The sequence below is a fragment of the Ursus maritimus genome, unplaced genomic scaffold (genome assembly GCF_017311325.1).
Source record: "Ursus maritimus isolate PB19 unplaced genomic scaffold, ASM1731132v1 scaffold_21, whole genome shotgun sequence".
Classification (NCBI taxonomy): Eukaryota; Metazoa; Chordata; class Mammalia; order Carnivora; family Ursidae; genus Ursus; species Ursus maritimus.
This window is the reverse complement of record NW_024424564.1, coordinates 40146124-40162550: the sequence shown is the minus strand read 5'-3', so window position 1 is coordinate 40162550 and position 16427 is coordinate 40146124. Positions and strand designations below refer to the sequence as shown.

Sequence of the window (16427 nt, the reverse complement as noted above, 5' to 3'; positions counted from 1 at the left end):
ACGGTAGTTCTGAGCTGCATCAACTAAGGTGAGCCCATTTAGTGTAGCCCGATACAGCTCTCATACCTGAAATATCACTCCGTCAAGTAACTGCCCTTCTAGCTTCAGCAAGAACTTTTCAAATGGCTTTAGTTTTTCTTCCTGAATTCCAAATTTTGAAGGATTGTGATGGACAGATTTCAGTAACCTTATGGAAGATTAGGAGAAAGACCTTCAATTTTCCTAATAAATTCTTCAATTGAAAATTTCCCAGAAATCAAAATTTTATATTTATATTTCTTGTTTGGTTTTACACATTTGAAAATCTGTATAAAAACGATGCTAATATATTTAATTTTCTAGTCATACCTTTTTAGATCATCCTAAATTCAGATATCTGGTACTCTCTAGATACCATGAACAACACAAGATGCCTTGACTTAAGAAAGTCTTAAGAATATACAGTGAAAACCAAGTTCAGGAAAAATAACTGTCACTTGAATAGAACCCTAGAAAAAAATAAATTTGAGTTCTAAGGTACTCAAATTAACATCCTACCATACTTAAAGAATTAAAGAGACTTTGTACAAGTATACCATACTCTCAAACAAGCTCATCTGAAATTTAAAAATGGTTACTGTATTCATAAGAACATTTCACACGAGATCCTTCTAAATATAGATCTCCAGGTCTTTTAAAAGATCTGCACTATTTACATTTACTTCCTTTTTACCAATGCATTAACTATACAAAGAGACTATTTTAACCATTTTAATTGGCTCACCTTTTGTACATAGTCCAGTGCTCTTTCAATGTGACATGATTATCAATAATTTCATCCAGGGTAAGCAAAACTGTTAGCAGCTCTCCCAAGTGCTCATACATAGTCTGTCAAAAAACCTTTAATGATTATCATTTAATCACTAGTTACAAGTTAAGCTTCCTGTGGATTTTTAAAGTTAAACACACTGGGCTAATAATTACTGAATTAAAGCAATGGATAAATCAGTTTATTAACATACAGATGAAACTATTAATCCTCAGATGGAATAACAAGCCTTAAGTAGAGAAACGCTTTGCCCACTATTTCATCCTTAATTGTGATTTTACAGAATTGTTTCACTCTCCAAAGAGACCACTTAGAGAATGTGCACTAGGCCACTACTGGGAAAAATTAAGAGTTATACTGACAGTGGGTCAGTAATGCCTCATCAACTTCACAGATAAAAGAGAATAAAGGCCCAAAAAAAAAAAAAAAAAGAAAAAAATCCTTTAAGAGTTTTGCTATAATTCTTGTACTCCCCAATCATATAAACTCCACAGCAAACTATCGTAAAAATTACAGTTTTACAGATCAACTTAAATTACTTTTACCTGAAAGTGAACTCCAGTTGTCTCTATAATTTTGGGTGCAATCCTGTAATAAAATAACATCCAATTTAAAAAACTCCTTTTTTTTTTTTTTTACCACAGCTCATTTTTATTTTAAGGAAAACATATAGCAGCAGCAGGTCTTGGGATTTTAACACCTATGTATCTTTATTTAGGCCAACCTCACTAGAATTTATGAGACCTTACTCCACTTTCCTAAGAAGAGAACTAACTTGTATATACAGAGTCAGGGCTATCCTTGCCTACATCTAACTCAATGGGTAAGGAAATGACAATATGTGACCCATGAATAACCCTAGTCATTTAAATCTAAAGGACTGAGTTTGGGATGGAGGTGGAAAAATACTGATATGCATTTCTTTCTAAACAGAGAGAATTTCTCAGTTTCCAACCAGAATCTTTGTTATCCTACCCAAACTGGCATTTGGAAACTAGTCAGGTTTATTTCTGAGTTCCTATTCCTACTGAAAAACAGTGTATATAACCAACATTGTACTAAAGTCAAAAGCCCGGATAATTCAATTTTACTTCCTAGACATCTTCTACTCAACACTAAATAATTTAAAACAGCACTTGTATATCAAAGCACATATAGATATTCCACAAGATAGAATATTTTAAAAAATACAAAATACAAATAAATTGCATCTTTCTTGGGCAGGGTGTGGTGGTGGGGAACCCTCTTTGATTACACATCAGGTACTGCAGGGGTTAGGGGAACTATGCTCTCATTCCCTCCTGCCATGAGAACAGCTTCAGTGAAAGAACAGAACACAAAATAAACACCTGACTGAGGAGAAAAACATGAGAATGAGAAGCAGTTAACACAGTCTTCCAGTTTATAAAGAGAGTTAAAATGCAGCCTGGTATAGTAAGAACAACAATGAATGGACTGGTGATCAAAGAACAGCATCTAAATTGTTATGGAATCTTATACAATTCCTCTGGGCCTCAATTACTTCTTCTCATAATTGAGAACCCATTGTCATATACCTAAACAAAGTTACTGTAAGATTATAAATAGTAAATGGGAAAAATTTTAAGTATAAAGTATTAATCAAATGTGAGATATTACTTTGCGGTCATAAGAACAGTAAGGGCTATCAAAATTTGATCATTTTTCCTGATTAAGAACAGTGGTTCCCAAATTTGGAAGATCATTTGAACAAAACCAAAAACTTTTTTTTTTTTTTAAAGATTTTATTTATTTATGTGACAGAGAGACAGCCAGCGAGAGAGGGAACACAGCAGGGGAGAGGGAGAGGAAGAAGCAGGCTCCCAGCCGAGGAGCCCGATGTGGGACTTGATCCTGGAACGCCAGGATCACACCCCGAGCCGAAGGCAGACGCTTAACGACTGCACTACCCAGGCGCCCCCAAAATTTTTTTTAATGTAGGTTACCTGGTCCCACTCCCCCAGATTCCGTAGTTTAAAAGTCTCATGTGATTCTAATAAGCCAGGGAACAGTCACAGTAAAGGAGAAATAAGGAGAGAGAATTTGGTACCTGTTCTAATTCCATATTAGCTTTTTCCTATAAATCAAATTTTACTATATTCTGTCAACATTCTTATTCAGACAAATAAATCACTCACCATGGCAGAAACTGTCTTAACCTATGTATTACACAACAAGTAGTGTTTGAAACATCATGAGTGTTCAAAGGATGGTGAAAAAAATGAAAGAATGAGTAAACAAATGAGCAAACCAACAAAAAAACTATTTCAGGTAATTGGCTAGTTTTAGAAAACATTCCTTGCATCTCTATTATAAATGCAAAAATACTTATAAAATCCATTACTTGTTACTGATATAGAGGGCAGCCAACTGGTGGACTACATTCATGACCACTTCATAGCACCTCGTAACAAAACAAGACAGTTCCTGAAATGACAAGTTGAGTATATGTTAACGTAGTTGCTTTTTAAATGTCTCCATTTCTCAATTTTATGGTAACAATATTAAACACAAGCAAAACAGTTTCCAATTAACCTGCAGCCAGACAACTTCAAGCATCCTTCAAGCAATCAATTCTTAACTCCTCTCCTGCATCCCAAGGTCATTTCTACTGCTTTGTCCCCACGGCATTTCGTTCATACTTCTATTTTAAATCTTATATTTTAGTTACTCATGTAATTCTTAAATAACAGAGACCATCTTATTCCTTCTTTAAATATCCACTGCCCAGCATGATGGCTAGCCCTCAACTGCTTCTCAATACATTTCTGTCCTATTAAATGAATAAATAAATGAACATCTGAATGAAAAAGCTCAAAAGCTGCCAATTTAGAAAGTAGGATAATGAGGAAAAAAGGCTCTCCAGAAGTCACTCCGAAATAACTTCAAATGTTTATTACCTTTAACTTCATCTATAAACAAGCCTGGCACAAAGAAAGGGAAATATTAATTATTGCAGGAATATGTATGTCATTAAATAATTAATTCGCATCTACCATGTCCCACACCTTCCGAAAGTTTCTTTTCAGAAGCTCTCAATGTTTAAAACTAAAAAAACAGTTTGTATCCTAAAGTATTCAAAACCTGATTAAACCTGTGGCTATTCTAAATTTTAAGTTCTACGGGGGCAGGAATTTCTGTTGGTTTTGTGCACTGCTGTATCCCCAGCACGAAGAACAGTTCCTAACATATGCTAGGCTTATAAAACATTTGTTGACAGCTTAAAAATGGAATTCTATGCAGCTGTCAATGAGATCCAAAAACAATTTAAAATGTTTTAAAATGAAAACAATGCATTTCAATTTTACTCAAATAACTCTAGTTTTACCTTTATTAAACTTCCACAGGTTCAATAAAAGCAAAGAACAGAAAATGCAGACAAACAGAAAGCACAAAGTAAAAGAGGCAGAAACAAGTCCAGATATATAACAGACTATTTACATAAGATAGAAATAGAATGAATAAGCCAATTAAAATACAGAGGTTTTCAGATTTTCAGACTGAATAAAGCAAAGCCCAGACACATGTGGTTTTAAAAAGGACAACTAAAAGATGATACTAAAAGGCTGAAACCATATAAAAAGATAAATCAAGAAAATGTTAACTAAAACAGAGCTGGGGCAGTGAGAATATCAGACAAAATAATTTGTTAGCATTATCATAGCTATTACATATGATATACATTTGTGTAACTGGACATTATATACATAATTATAGTTTAACAGCATCACCACATAATAAAATATTCAGTTAATAATGATTAACAATTCTAAACCTGTATGCACCGAACAGAATATCCTGAAAATACAAAATGCGAAACTTGATAAAACTAGAGGGAGAAACTGACACATTCACTGGGACCTGCAAATTACATTTCTTAGACTCCTGCCAGTAGGCCTCCTGTTAGGTTCTGCCAACAGGTGGCACTAAAAGGACACTAAAGGCAGGAAAAGGACATCCTTTCTACTACTTTGTGTTTTTATCAACATAATAAGAGCAGTTCACCCCAGCAATGGCAGTTTGCTCCACCTCCAGCTTCTTTCAGGACTCCAGAACCAACCTCGCATTGCCCTCTCAGAGGTACCAGCCAGCCAGGCAGCACTGCCTCCTTCATAGGTATGAGCAGTAATGCACAAGGCTCCTGCTCCAAGCTCCCAGATTCTGGCAATTCCAACGCTTTCCCCTTTTTTATCTGCTTCCTCTGGATGACCGCACTATCTTCTTTTCTTTCAGCCCTACAACTCTTATATAACCAACCCTTTATATCAAATCTCCTCTTTAAAAATACTCTGATTTGTTTTCTGGACTGGATCCTGACACATACCATAACGGAGGTCAAACTCAACAAAATGCTTTCAATTACAACAAGGAGACCAAAACCACTAGTAAAGATATAAATGAACTGAACAATATATTAGTATGCTTGACTCAATGAAATACATCAAATCTTGAACCTAACAATCAGGAAGTAGGTGGAATTAGGAGTATTTTTTTCCTTATCTCCAATTTTTGCTTTTGTCATACGGTACTAGCATTGCTTTTATAACGGAAAGAGAAGACATAGGAAGTTCTTTCATTTTTTTTAGTTTTGGTAAAACTAAACCAAAGACCTAGAATAACTAAAACTGCAGTAATGAAAACATCTGGTTTGAGCTGATTGAAACATCTGCATCAAGTGCTACTTTTAAACCTTATCACTGCTCATGTACTAGCTTAATCATCTGCACTAACAACTTTTACTGACATAAATTATCTTTTCCTACCTGGTACAAAATTTAAATTATTTTAAAAGGCATGGTGATAAAATGTCCACAAATGAAATTATCAAAAAAACAAACTTATTTTGAGATCTTATTTCTGTAAAATGCTATGAAAACCTTTCAGGAATTATGACCTATTTAACTATAATCCAATGCCAACTAAGTGTCCTACCCTTCAAAGTACATATTTTTAGCATTTGAAGGTTTCAGAAATCTTTAATTTCTGAATTTCTTGTAACCCAAACTTTAAAAAAATAAGTAAAAAGTAAAAAACAGTTACCTGTAAGAATGAAATAAATCTTCCCATTTGAATTTGGCAATCACCTTCCACCATGCTGGAATCTGTAGCTTTAAAAGGCAACATGAAGAATCGATTTCAATTTTTTAATTTAAACTTAGTCAAGACCCAAAAAGAAAAATAAATATAATTTTTATTTTTTAGTATATCTCCTAATCTGCATGTATTGAAAACAGAATTTTTACACTGAAAAGAAACATGAGACAATCATTAATCATTCAATTAAAAGTAACCATCTTTTTCACTATTCAATGAATTCAAGGAAAATCCTTATCTAACCACAGTGCTAACGTATAAAAATATCACAAATAGATTTTAGAGAATTGGCTGCTGCTCCATCACTCAAGTTTATTCCCCTGCTTATCAAACAAGTAAACCAACAAAAAATTTGAATGCTTATTTCCTCACAGTAATACATTATATAATCACGGTAGTCCTAGAACTGTCAACTTTTCATTCATTTCAATCTCAAAAAAGGCATCATGACACTACAATGTAAAATTTTAAAACTTACCTCCTTCTCCATAAAACAAGAGACCATTATAAAATTTAGTTTCAGCCTGTTTAAAAAAAATTAAAATGATTTTAAAGGTTGCTGTCCTGTTTTTAAATTCCTAGGCTCTCTTAGTTATCCATATTTAATAATAATCTGAGGACTATATCTCATATACAAATCATTTAAATTCAAAAACTGCTTACAAAACAGGTAAATTCAATTTATCTTTAAAGTACCAAAGATATCACTGATACTCAAAGTTATTTAATTTCTTTACCCCTGCCTTTGTCTTTTCTGACCACTCTAATTGTCCTATATCCTCCCACTAGTTCATGGGAGATAGAAAGCAACCACATAGCATCAAAAAGGTACAGAAAAAAAAGAGGAAGTTTACCAACTTCTACCAGAGTTTTAATGACCCATGGCTAAGAAAATGCAAAGCATATTAAAAATTCAAAGCTTTTTAAAAAAAAATCAGTTATATTTATTCTATCTAGGGACACCTGGCTGGCTCGGTTGGAAGAGCATGTGACTCTTGATCGTGAGTTCAACCCCCATGTTGGGTGTGGAGCCTACTTAAAAAAAAAAAAAAAAGGTAAAAAATCAATTATATCTAGAAAGCCAGTATATATGGCAGATAACACAGACTCTGAAAGTATAGAGACCCAGACTCAAACAGTTACTACCAGTAAAATGTTAGGCAAGTAACTCTTTAAGCCTGTTTCCTCATCTATTCCTCACGTTATCTGCCTCTCATTCTAAGTATGAACAGGGTTAGTATGGTGTCTGGCACACAGTAAGTACATTCAGTGAATGGTAATCGCTATTATTAGTATTAAACAATTCATTCAACATGCAATAAATCTTTATGTACACTATACATATAAGCCCATATTTGCTTTTATTTTTTTATTTTTATTTTTTTTAAAGATTTTATTTATTTATTCGACAGAGATCGAGACAGCCAGCGAGAGAGGGAACACAAGCAGGGGGAGTGGGAGAGGAAGAAGCAGGCTCACAGCGGAAGAGCCCGACGTGGGGCTCAATCCCACAATGCCAGGATCACACCCTGAGCCGAAGGCAGATGCTCAACCGCTGTGCCACCCAGGCGCCCCACCATATTTGCTTTTAAATCATGTTTTTAATAACTCAAGAGTACAATTACCTCATACTTTAATTTCTTGATTTCACAACAAAGTGCAGCATAAACAGTGATGACTTTGTTCAAGACCTAGTTTCATGAGTAAAAACATAAAATAAAAAGATAAGTTATAGCAGATAAGTTAAGCATTTAAAAAATAGATTTTTAGGTTTAGAAATCTGTACCTTGTTTTCAGTCTTTATGAGTTCCAAAAGGGAAGACTGTTCATAAGGCAAAAGCTATAGAAACAAAGGGAAAGAATCTTTTTAATTTGAAGAAAATCATTGAAATTTTAAATATACAAATTGAGTCTAGCTCTATTCTATTTAAACTTGTGTTGGACCCTGTATTTAGCACCAGATGGGGACTGACTGTTAATGGGTATAGGATTTCTTTTGGGGGTGGTAAAAATGCTCTTGAGTCTGGTGATGGCCGCACAATTATGTGAATGCACCCAAACCCAAAGAATTATATGATACGTGAATTTCAAGAAAACCGTAACTGAAAAAGTCAATATGTAACTTAGGACAGTGTCTAATACATAATAAATGTTCAGTAAATGTTAATTATTATTTAAGTGGTTAAGAGGCTATAGTTTCAAAGATAAAACAAGATAGAATGATTTCAAAATGAAACAGAGCAGGAGTGACTTATTTTTTTTTATTTTATTCATTTATTTGAGACAGAGAGATAGTGAGAGAGCACAAGTGGGTGAAGAGAGGAAGAAGCAGGCCCCCTGTGAGCAGGGAGCCCTACACAAGGCTCAATCCCAGGACCCTGGGACCATGACCTGAGCCGAACGAAGGCAGGCACTTACCTGACTGAGCCACCCAGGCACCCCAGGAGTGACTTATTTTATACATTAAAAAATTACTCCCAGGACACCTGGGTGGCTCATTAGGTTAAGTGTCTGCCTTCAGCTCAGGTCATGATCCCAGGGTCCTGGATCAAGTACTGCATCGGGCTCCTTGCTCAGCAGGGACCCTGCTTCTCCCTCTGCCTGCTGTTGCCCCTGCTTGTGCGCTCGCTCTCTCTGATAAATAAAATAAAAATCTTAAAAAAAAATTACTCCCAGATAAAATTCTACTACTAAAACTAATATTATACTACATGTTAACTGGAACTTAAATAAAAACTTAAAAAAAAAAAAATGAAAAAAAAATTACTCCCACATTAAGATACCCTAAATGGTATAAGGGGAAATGATGGAAATCTTCCATGTCTTCATTAGAATATGAGTGACATGGATATATATGTATGACAAAAATTCACTGAACAGTATATTGTAAATCTATGCATTTCACTGTATGTAAAATAATCTCAATAAGGAACAAATAAAGCTTGAATATTCTATTCCAACCCTCTTCATTTCCTTGATGAAAAACAAAGGCTACCTCAGAAGTTTGTGTCATTCATTAAAAAAAAATAAAAAAACATACATCTGCCTGACTTCAAGGTAAGGAAATTAACAATTTTTCTCCAAGTTTCTTTTAGTTCTCTAGATTCCAAATAATAAAAATATACAGTTGACCTTTGAACAACACAGGTTTGAATGGCATGGGTCCATTTACATGCAGGTTTATCTTTTTATAAATACAGTACAGTACTAAAAATGTATTTTCTTTGTGATTTTCTTATATCATTTCCTTTTCTCTAGGTTATTGTAAGAATATAGTATATAATACATATACAAAATATGTTAATCAACTGTTTATATTATTAGCAATGCTCTGGTCAACAGTAAGCTATTAGCTAAGTTTGGGAAGTCTAAAGTTCTATGCAGATTTTCAACTGCATGGGAAGTCAGCACTCCCTAACCTTCACATTATTCAAAGGCCAAATGTATATTCCACTTTTTAAAATTATATTTTCAAGATACAGTATGTCCTTAAAATGCATACATAAATTAAAAATAAAACAAAATCAAACCTTTAATGCTATTGGATCAAGATTGAAATCCCAAACATCACCAATTGAATCATCCAGTGCATCCTCAATTCTTCTCAATTGAGATGTATACTCCTCAAGAAATTTCCCATAATTCTTAAGTTGGACTTCAGCATGAATTTCTAAATTTAAATTTTAAAACAGTATGTAAGGAGTAATAAATTAGAGGACATTTACTTTAAATAATCTCAAAACTCAAAGTAGTTACTAAGCATTTTTAGATGTATTACTTTGGAATGTCTGGACTTCTTGAAAATAAAGTTTCAAAGTTAAACAATAATTCAGCTTTTAATCTTTTCCAAATAATAAAATAATTTTAAAAGCTATAGATGTTAATCATATACAACATTATCACATTTAAACTATAACTTTAAAGTACTATGAAAAAATTACTATCCCAACTACCCCATAAGCTAGGGCTTTTAAACAATCTGAATAATGCCTTAGACAGCTCAACATCTTGATTCTATGTTTTAGTCATAAATAACTTTATTGGCCCAAAAAAAAGAGACCTGAATCAAGTCTAAAAATCTGTGTTGTCATAGAAGCAAAATTTAAAAATATAATTCTTAAGTCTCTGTAAACTGTCTAAAAGTACACCTAAATATTGTTTTTAAAACGGTTTTAGACCAGCTTTATCATAGTGAATGTTGTTTCTGTAATGCCCAAAATTTACCAAGATATTTTAATTATTTAACTATCATAACAGAGTTGGAAAAGCCAGTAAACAACACTGAGTACAGAATGCTGTGCTTATGCAAAGAGCCCAGATGTCCATCAACAGATGAATGGATAACGAAGATGTGGTATAAATATACAGTGGAATATTATGCAGCCATCAAAAAATTGAAATCTTGCCACTGGTAACGACATGGATAGAACTAGAGGGTACCATGCTAAGCAAAATAAGTCAATCAGAGAAAGACAATTATCATATGATCTCACTGATATGTGGAATTTAAGAAACAAGGCAGAGGATCATAGAAGAGAGGAAAAAATGAAACAAGATGAAACCAAAGAGGGAGACAAACCACAAGAGACTCTTAATCATAGGAAACAAACTGAGGGCTGCTAGAGGGGAGAGGGGTAGAGGGATGAAGTAAATGTGTGATGGACATTGGGAGGGTAGTGTTATAATGTGCACTGGGTGTTATGTAAGACTGATGAATCACACATCTGTACCCCTGACAAATAATACACTATATGTTAATTAACTGAATTTAAATTAAAAAAAAGAATAGTGTGCTAATATTTACAAATATACACATTAAATAGATAACTGTAAGGAGTCATTGGAATAAACTGGACAAGAAAAGTACGTCTAGTCATCAAAGTTAATAATGAAAGGAAATATTCTACCATACACGTAAGAATTCACTATTCCAAAGGCAGCAAATCCAATTCAGTTTCTTTTATTGATGTGAATAACTATTCAATCGTTGTTGTCTAAAAAAACTAAAATTTTTCTCTCCTCAAATCAGCAATGCAAAGCAATTCTAAGATAAAGTATGTTCTAAGGATAAAGACCTGGCTCCCCAGTCTCCCTTATTTTGCAACTAATGCTCTGAATCGGGTGGGTCAATTCAGTTCATTAAGGCTGCTATCTCGTTATAGCCTTAACCTAAGAAATTTTGGAAGATGGTCTAGATAGGATTCACAGCACAAAAATTAATGAAAACCAGGCACACAGAACGGATGGGAATTCTTCTCTTCCCTAGAGCTTAAATTAAAAAACTGTGCAAGATTCTTGAAATCCCAAATACATGCCTAATTTTTAATTAGATGGGAAATAACCAAAGCAGCATTTAATCAGCAAATGAGTTCTTAATGACAATGCGAGAAAAGAATGCTGGCATTCAGTCTGTTTGGGAAGTCACAGAGTAGTAGGCAAGAGAAAACCTGCAATAACATTAAAGTTCCTTGCTGATAAAATAATGAATAGTTGTAAAAGTTACAATAAAAAGATTTGAAATAAGAAATGCATGGTGATTCCTCAAGAGTAAAATTCCAAAAACCGATTTACAGGCTCATCTCTACATTCTTCGTTACCTTCGTATCCCTAATACCTAGTACAGTTCCTGGTATGGTCTGTTGACTGAATCAGATCATGCTACTCTCAGCTGAACCATTTTCAAAACTAGCAACATATTTTCATTACAGTTTTTTGAAGATACTAGAGTAGAGGACCTCTGACAATAAAACTTCATACATGACAAGGTGCAGTTCACCTCATAACAGTAAATACAGAATCCTCTCCACAAAAAAGTTAAAGGACTTTGTCATTACCACCAAGATTTTTTTTTAATGCTGCATAAGAGCATTCGGAATGTTATAATTTACGGAATGTTTTATGAAAAACTGCAAACCATCATGATGAATCAAGCTCTGGTTCTCTGAGAGGCTACTAAAACCTAATTACATGTAAGTTTCTACACATGATTCTTTGTAAAGTTAAGCAAAATTCACGTGTAATTTTTAAAAATTACATTCACCTTTTGGGAAAACTGCATTAAAAAAACAAATTCACAACCAGCAGGTCCCAATCTCTCTTATGTCACTTAAATAGATGAATCACTAGAGATAAGAAACAGATTATCAATTTACATTAACCTTAAGTATAGTTTCACTAAAATACTTGGCCTCTAACTTTTGCTGCATGGAACTTAATCTGGTATTTTTTTTTGACTTCTAAGTTCAATATGAAACAATTCTATTTTATGAAGTAAAAGTTGCTTAATTTTTGAAACCTTTCTAGGTGCAATGGAAGCTCTATGACATCCCTGAAAAACACCACTTATAGTAAATAAAAGGCATGGAAGGAGATAAGTTGACATTCGCTTGTTTATTTTTACCATGTGAAGAGCGCTTTTTCCTATCCTGCACGTTGTATGAATATGCAGAAAAAATACTCAAACTTCCAAAAGTTGATTGGAGGCAAAGTAGAAAAACAGGAAAGCGAAAACAGGAACCCGGACCTCTGCCCGTTCTAGAACGGAACGCTCCGCACAGGTGGCGAAAGCCCCCGCGAGGCCAGAGGCCAGGCCGGCTTCGGCTCCCCCGGGCTGCTGGGCCTCCCCGGGCGCGCCCCGCCCCGCCCCGGGCTGCGGACAGCGGACGCCGCTGCTCCGGGCACCGCGGGCTCCAACGGAGAGCCGCCGCCCCAGACGCCAAGCCCTGCCTCGGCTGGCCTGACCCACCGCCACCGGGACCCCAACCCCGAAAGTAACGTTCGAGAGCGCGTGCCTCTCGCACCCCAAGGGGCAGCAAGTGTCCCGAACCGGACGGCTGAGCAGCGACCGCGACGCAGAGCCCTCCCGCAGAAGCGCTGCCGGAGCTGAGGCGGGCCGGGGAGCATCCACCCGCAGCCCTTGCCCTGCAGCTCCCTTACTCTGTGAACCGTCGTCAACGCGGTCGAACTCCCAGTCCGGGGACAGAGTCTCCACCGCCATCACCCCGGCGCCTCCCCCCGTCACAGTACCAACCAGCCTGGGCGACCACGGACGCCTCACCCCGGCGCCTGTCACGGCACGTGACTTCCGGCCCCGGCCCCGCCCCCGCTCGCGAGGGCAGGCTGGGCTCAAGGCCCCAGCGGGCCGCGGGGATTGCTGGGAAAGCGAGTCGGCCGTGGTGGCCGGAGGCGGCCGCTACCTCTGCGGCGGCGCTCGCGGCATCCTCCCGTGGCGACTTGGGCCTCATCACGGTTCACTGCTCATCTCAAGGCACATCGATGCCTTTGACTTCGCCCTGCTGTCTCCAGGGCATTTTTAATACCCGGGGAGTTGTTCCATCAGTCTAGCCTAAGAAGGGTAAAATTGACGGGGTAGTGGCTTCACAGGAAGGCGTGGTCCTCGAGTGTGTCGCTATCCAGGCGCTTCTTAGAAGAGGCAGGAGTTGAAAACACCCTCCCTGTCACCATCATTGGAGTTCAGGCGTCTCTCCTCTTGCAAGTCCTATGTTGATTGTTCTTGAGACTAAAACGGTGTGTGAGAGGCGGAGTTACTTTACGAACGTTACTTTTCCTAGAGAGGAATTTTACTACTATGCTTACCTTGCGCTCGCCGATCCTCCGCCCCCTCCTCTTAAAAAAGTCAGGGAGAGAAGAAGAAGCGCTATTTAAATGTGTTCTAAAATGCTCCTACCTGCTAACTGGCTTTTCCGCGAGTGGGGATCTGTGTTACCCAGTAATTCTCTGTGTATACAGATATTTGCACAGTAGCGTTCATTGCTGCATGGTTTTAATGCATACTAACAGGAAATGATCTTAATGTCCATCAATAGGGAATAATTACGTAAAGTTTAATACACCCATATTATGAATACTAGATAGCTGTTTTTAATCATGGAATACATCTGTAGAGACGGGGAAACTGACAAAGTAGTTGCAGAATAATGTGTATTTGTGATTACATTTATATTCATGTAAACGTGTTTGTGCATATGGGCGTGTAAATGCATAGAAAGGGAAATCGCACTAAACAGAACAGTGGTCAACTGGGAAAGAGTATGTGATGGCAATTAAAAAGTGGATTTTCAAGGGTTTTTTTATGTCTCTATGTATTTTTTTAATCTTTAACAATGAGATCTTATTAAAGTCTTATTTCTGTGATCTTAAAAAGGACCAAAAATAACAAAATCAAAGCAGGTAAAAGGTCTCTAGAAGAGCGTTTCCTGAGACCTGTGGATCTGCAGTAGGTCAAATATTTGAGTGCCCACTAGATACCAGGCACCATGCTAGACATAGAGATTATTATGGGGAAAAAAAACCAGTAAAACACAAACGGACAAAAAAGGTGGACCCCACCCGAGTGATGCTTGCAGTCTTAGTGGGCATTGTAGAGAGGGAAAAAATGAACTCGAAAATAACAGTAACATCAGTGCCTTCTGGCTGACAACCTTTTTCCCTTTACTTTCTATATGATTGTGAGTTCAACTTGCTGTACTCTTCACATTTGTATTCATCACTGTAATTAATCTCCCAATTACAATTAATCTCCCACTGTGATACATTGAAATTACAGGTCAGAGAAATTTGAATATGCAAATGCATTAATCTATTAAAGTTAATAAATCAGTGACGAGTGTCACGCTATAATCACAGTTTCTACAGCCAAATTGTCTAAGTCCAAATCATAGCTCTATCACTTACTAGCCATGTGATTTGGGGCCAAGTAATTCAACCTCTGCCTTGATTTCCTCAGTTTTAAAATGGGAATGATAATAGTAAAGACATCATGGGATTATTATGAGGACTAATTTAGTTTATGCGTGTAAGAGGGATAGAATAATGCCAACCGCATACAATATGTGTTTGCTATTTGAATCATTGTAACTTTATTTTTTAAACAAATCTTAGGAATTGCCTGTCTTGATCTTACATACTTTTAAATCAAATTCCAGGGCCTAGAATTTCAAATTTTATTAGAGAATTACAAGTTAGATGTGAAATATAAAGTATATTCACTATAAACTGAAATGGGTTCTCTGAAAGTTATTTATTACAGCAGATGTCCTATATTTTTCAGGCCTAGTCTACAGAAGGCAAATAATCATTTTGAGGAATTAAATATCCTTTCTACTGTTCCTCATTCTTAACAGGACTGTCTGAAAGGTTGGCTTGGAAATAGAAGGGGAAAATTTTTATATAGATAACATTGTACTATTTTGAGAACCTCCAAAAACTTTAGAACAGCTGCCCATAGAAGGTTCTTGCAGGAGTCCTTGCCTTTAACGCTTAAACTCGCAACTCGAGTACCAGTTTATTCCATACCAGAACACTTTTTATATATTATAGAGCTAAGGTCTTGGTGAACTTGTTTCTTAATATACATTCAAAATATGTTTCCAACAATAGGAAGTCTATGGTAATAACTCACTAAAGACATTTCACTTAATAATTCATCACAGAGTCCTATGTGACCTGTCAAAAAGATTGCGAATGTGTGAATTCATGTATTTCCCTTTTTCTAAGATTTTATTTATTTATTTGACAGAGAGTACACATGAGCAGGGGGAGCGAGCAGGGGGAGCTTCAGGCAGAGGGAAAGGGAGAAGCAGGCTCCCCAGGGAGCAGAGAACCTGACAACATGGGGCTTGATCCCAGGACCTGGGGACTGCAACCCCAGCTGAAGGCAGACGCTTAACCGACTGAGCCACCCAGGTGCCCCAATTCATATATTTCTTTACGAAAGAATCCCTCACCTGGACAATTACTGTAGTCCTGTGACAGATCTTCTCTTTCCATTGTCCACACTGTCCTCCAAGTGCAGTTCTCAAAACCTATCTGATCCGGTTATGCACCACTTTAAATCCATTGCCCTTGGTCTGAAGTTTTCACTTCATAAGATGGAATGCAAGGCTTCTTTTAATCTGCCTTTTGATTATTCTCTAAATTTTCTGCCTCTTCTATTCCCTTTTCTACACCTACTTTTTTCTGCTGGAATGCCAAACCATTTGCAGTTTCTCAAACAGGTCCTGCTGCTTCTAGTATATGTAAAGGACTTAAAATGCTTCCTGGCACGTTGTAAATGCAAGATAAGTGCTGCTATTATCTTTACTATCACTCCTGATCCCTGCTTTACTTTTTTTTTTTCCCCCCACCTCATTGTTCCAAATTTCTACTCCATCACATTGGTCAGAACTTAATGAGCTGCCCCCCACCACCACCACCACCTGCAGGTGAGCCTGGGAAAGGCAGTCTTTGAGTTGGGTGGCCATGCATCTAATTAAAAAATGGTTTTTAGGAGTGCCTTGGTGGCTCAGTTGGTTGAGTGTCTGACTCTTGTTTTCAGTTAGGGTCGTGATCTTAGAGGGTAGTGAGATAGAGCCCCACGATGGACTCCATGCTGGGCATTCTCTCTCTTCCTTTCCCTCTCCAAAAGAAGGTTTTTATTAGAGGGAGAAAGGAAAAATGTATCATGGAAAGCCATTAGTTTCTGATGTAAAAGTTAATGTCTGAACTG

General features: G+C 36.7%; 1 protein-coding gene across 3 annotated transcripts in view; it reads right to left on the bottom strand.

Annotated features, from left to right (window-relative positions):
- The window catches only part of WASHC4 (WASH complex subunit 4), a 58074-nt gene extending 45074 nt beyond the window's left edge, over window positions 1-13000 (bottom strand). For all 3 annotated transcript variants that reach the window (XM_040637410.1, XM_040637411.1, XM_040637412.1), the window contains exons 1-10: window positions 12857-13000; window positions 9451-9590; window positions 7707-7760; window positions 7546-7611; window positions 6399-6444; window positions 5867-5934; window positions 3171-3253; window positions 1354-1396; window positions 764-867; window positions 67-187 (exon numbers count right to left, since the gene is read on the bottom strand). In XM_040637410.1, the coding sequence (XP_040493344.1) occupies window positions 67-187; window positions 764-867; window positions 1354-1396; window positions 3171-3253; window positions 5867-5934; window positions 6399-6444; window positions 7546-7611; window positions 7707-7760; window positions 9451-9590; window positions 12857-12917 (786 nt within the window). In that variant the 5' untranslated portion in view covers window positions 12918-13000. The remainder of the gene's footprint in view (window positions 1-66; window positions 188-763; window positions 868-1353; window positions 1397-3170; window positions 3254-5866; window positions 5935-6398; window positions 6445-7545; window positions 7612-7706; window positions 7761-9450; window positions 9591-12856) is intronic.
- Window positions 13001-16427: the final 3427 nt, after the last annotated feature.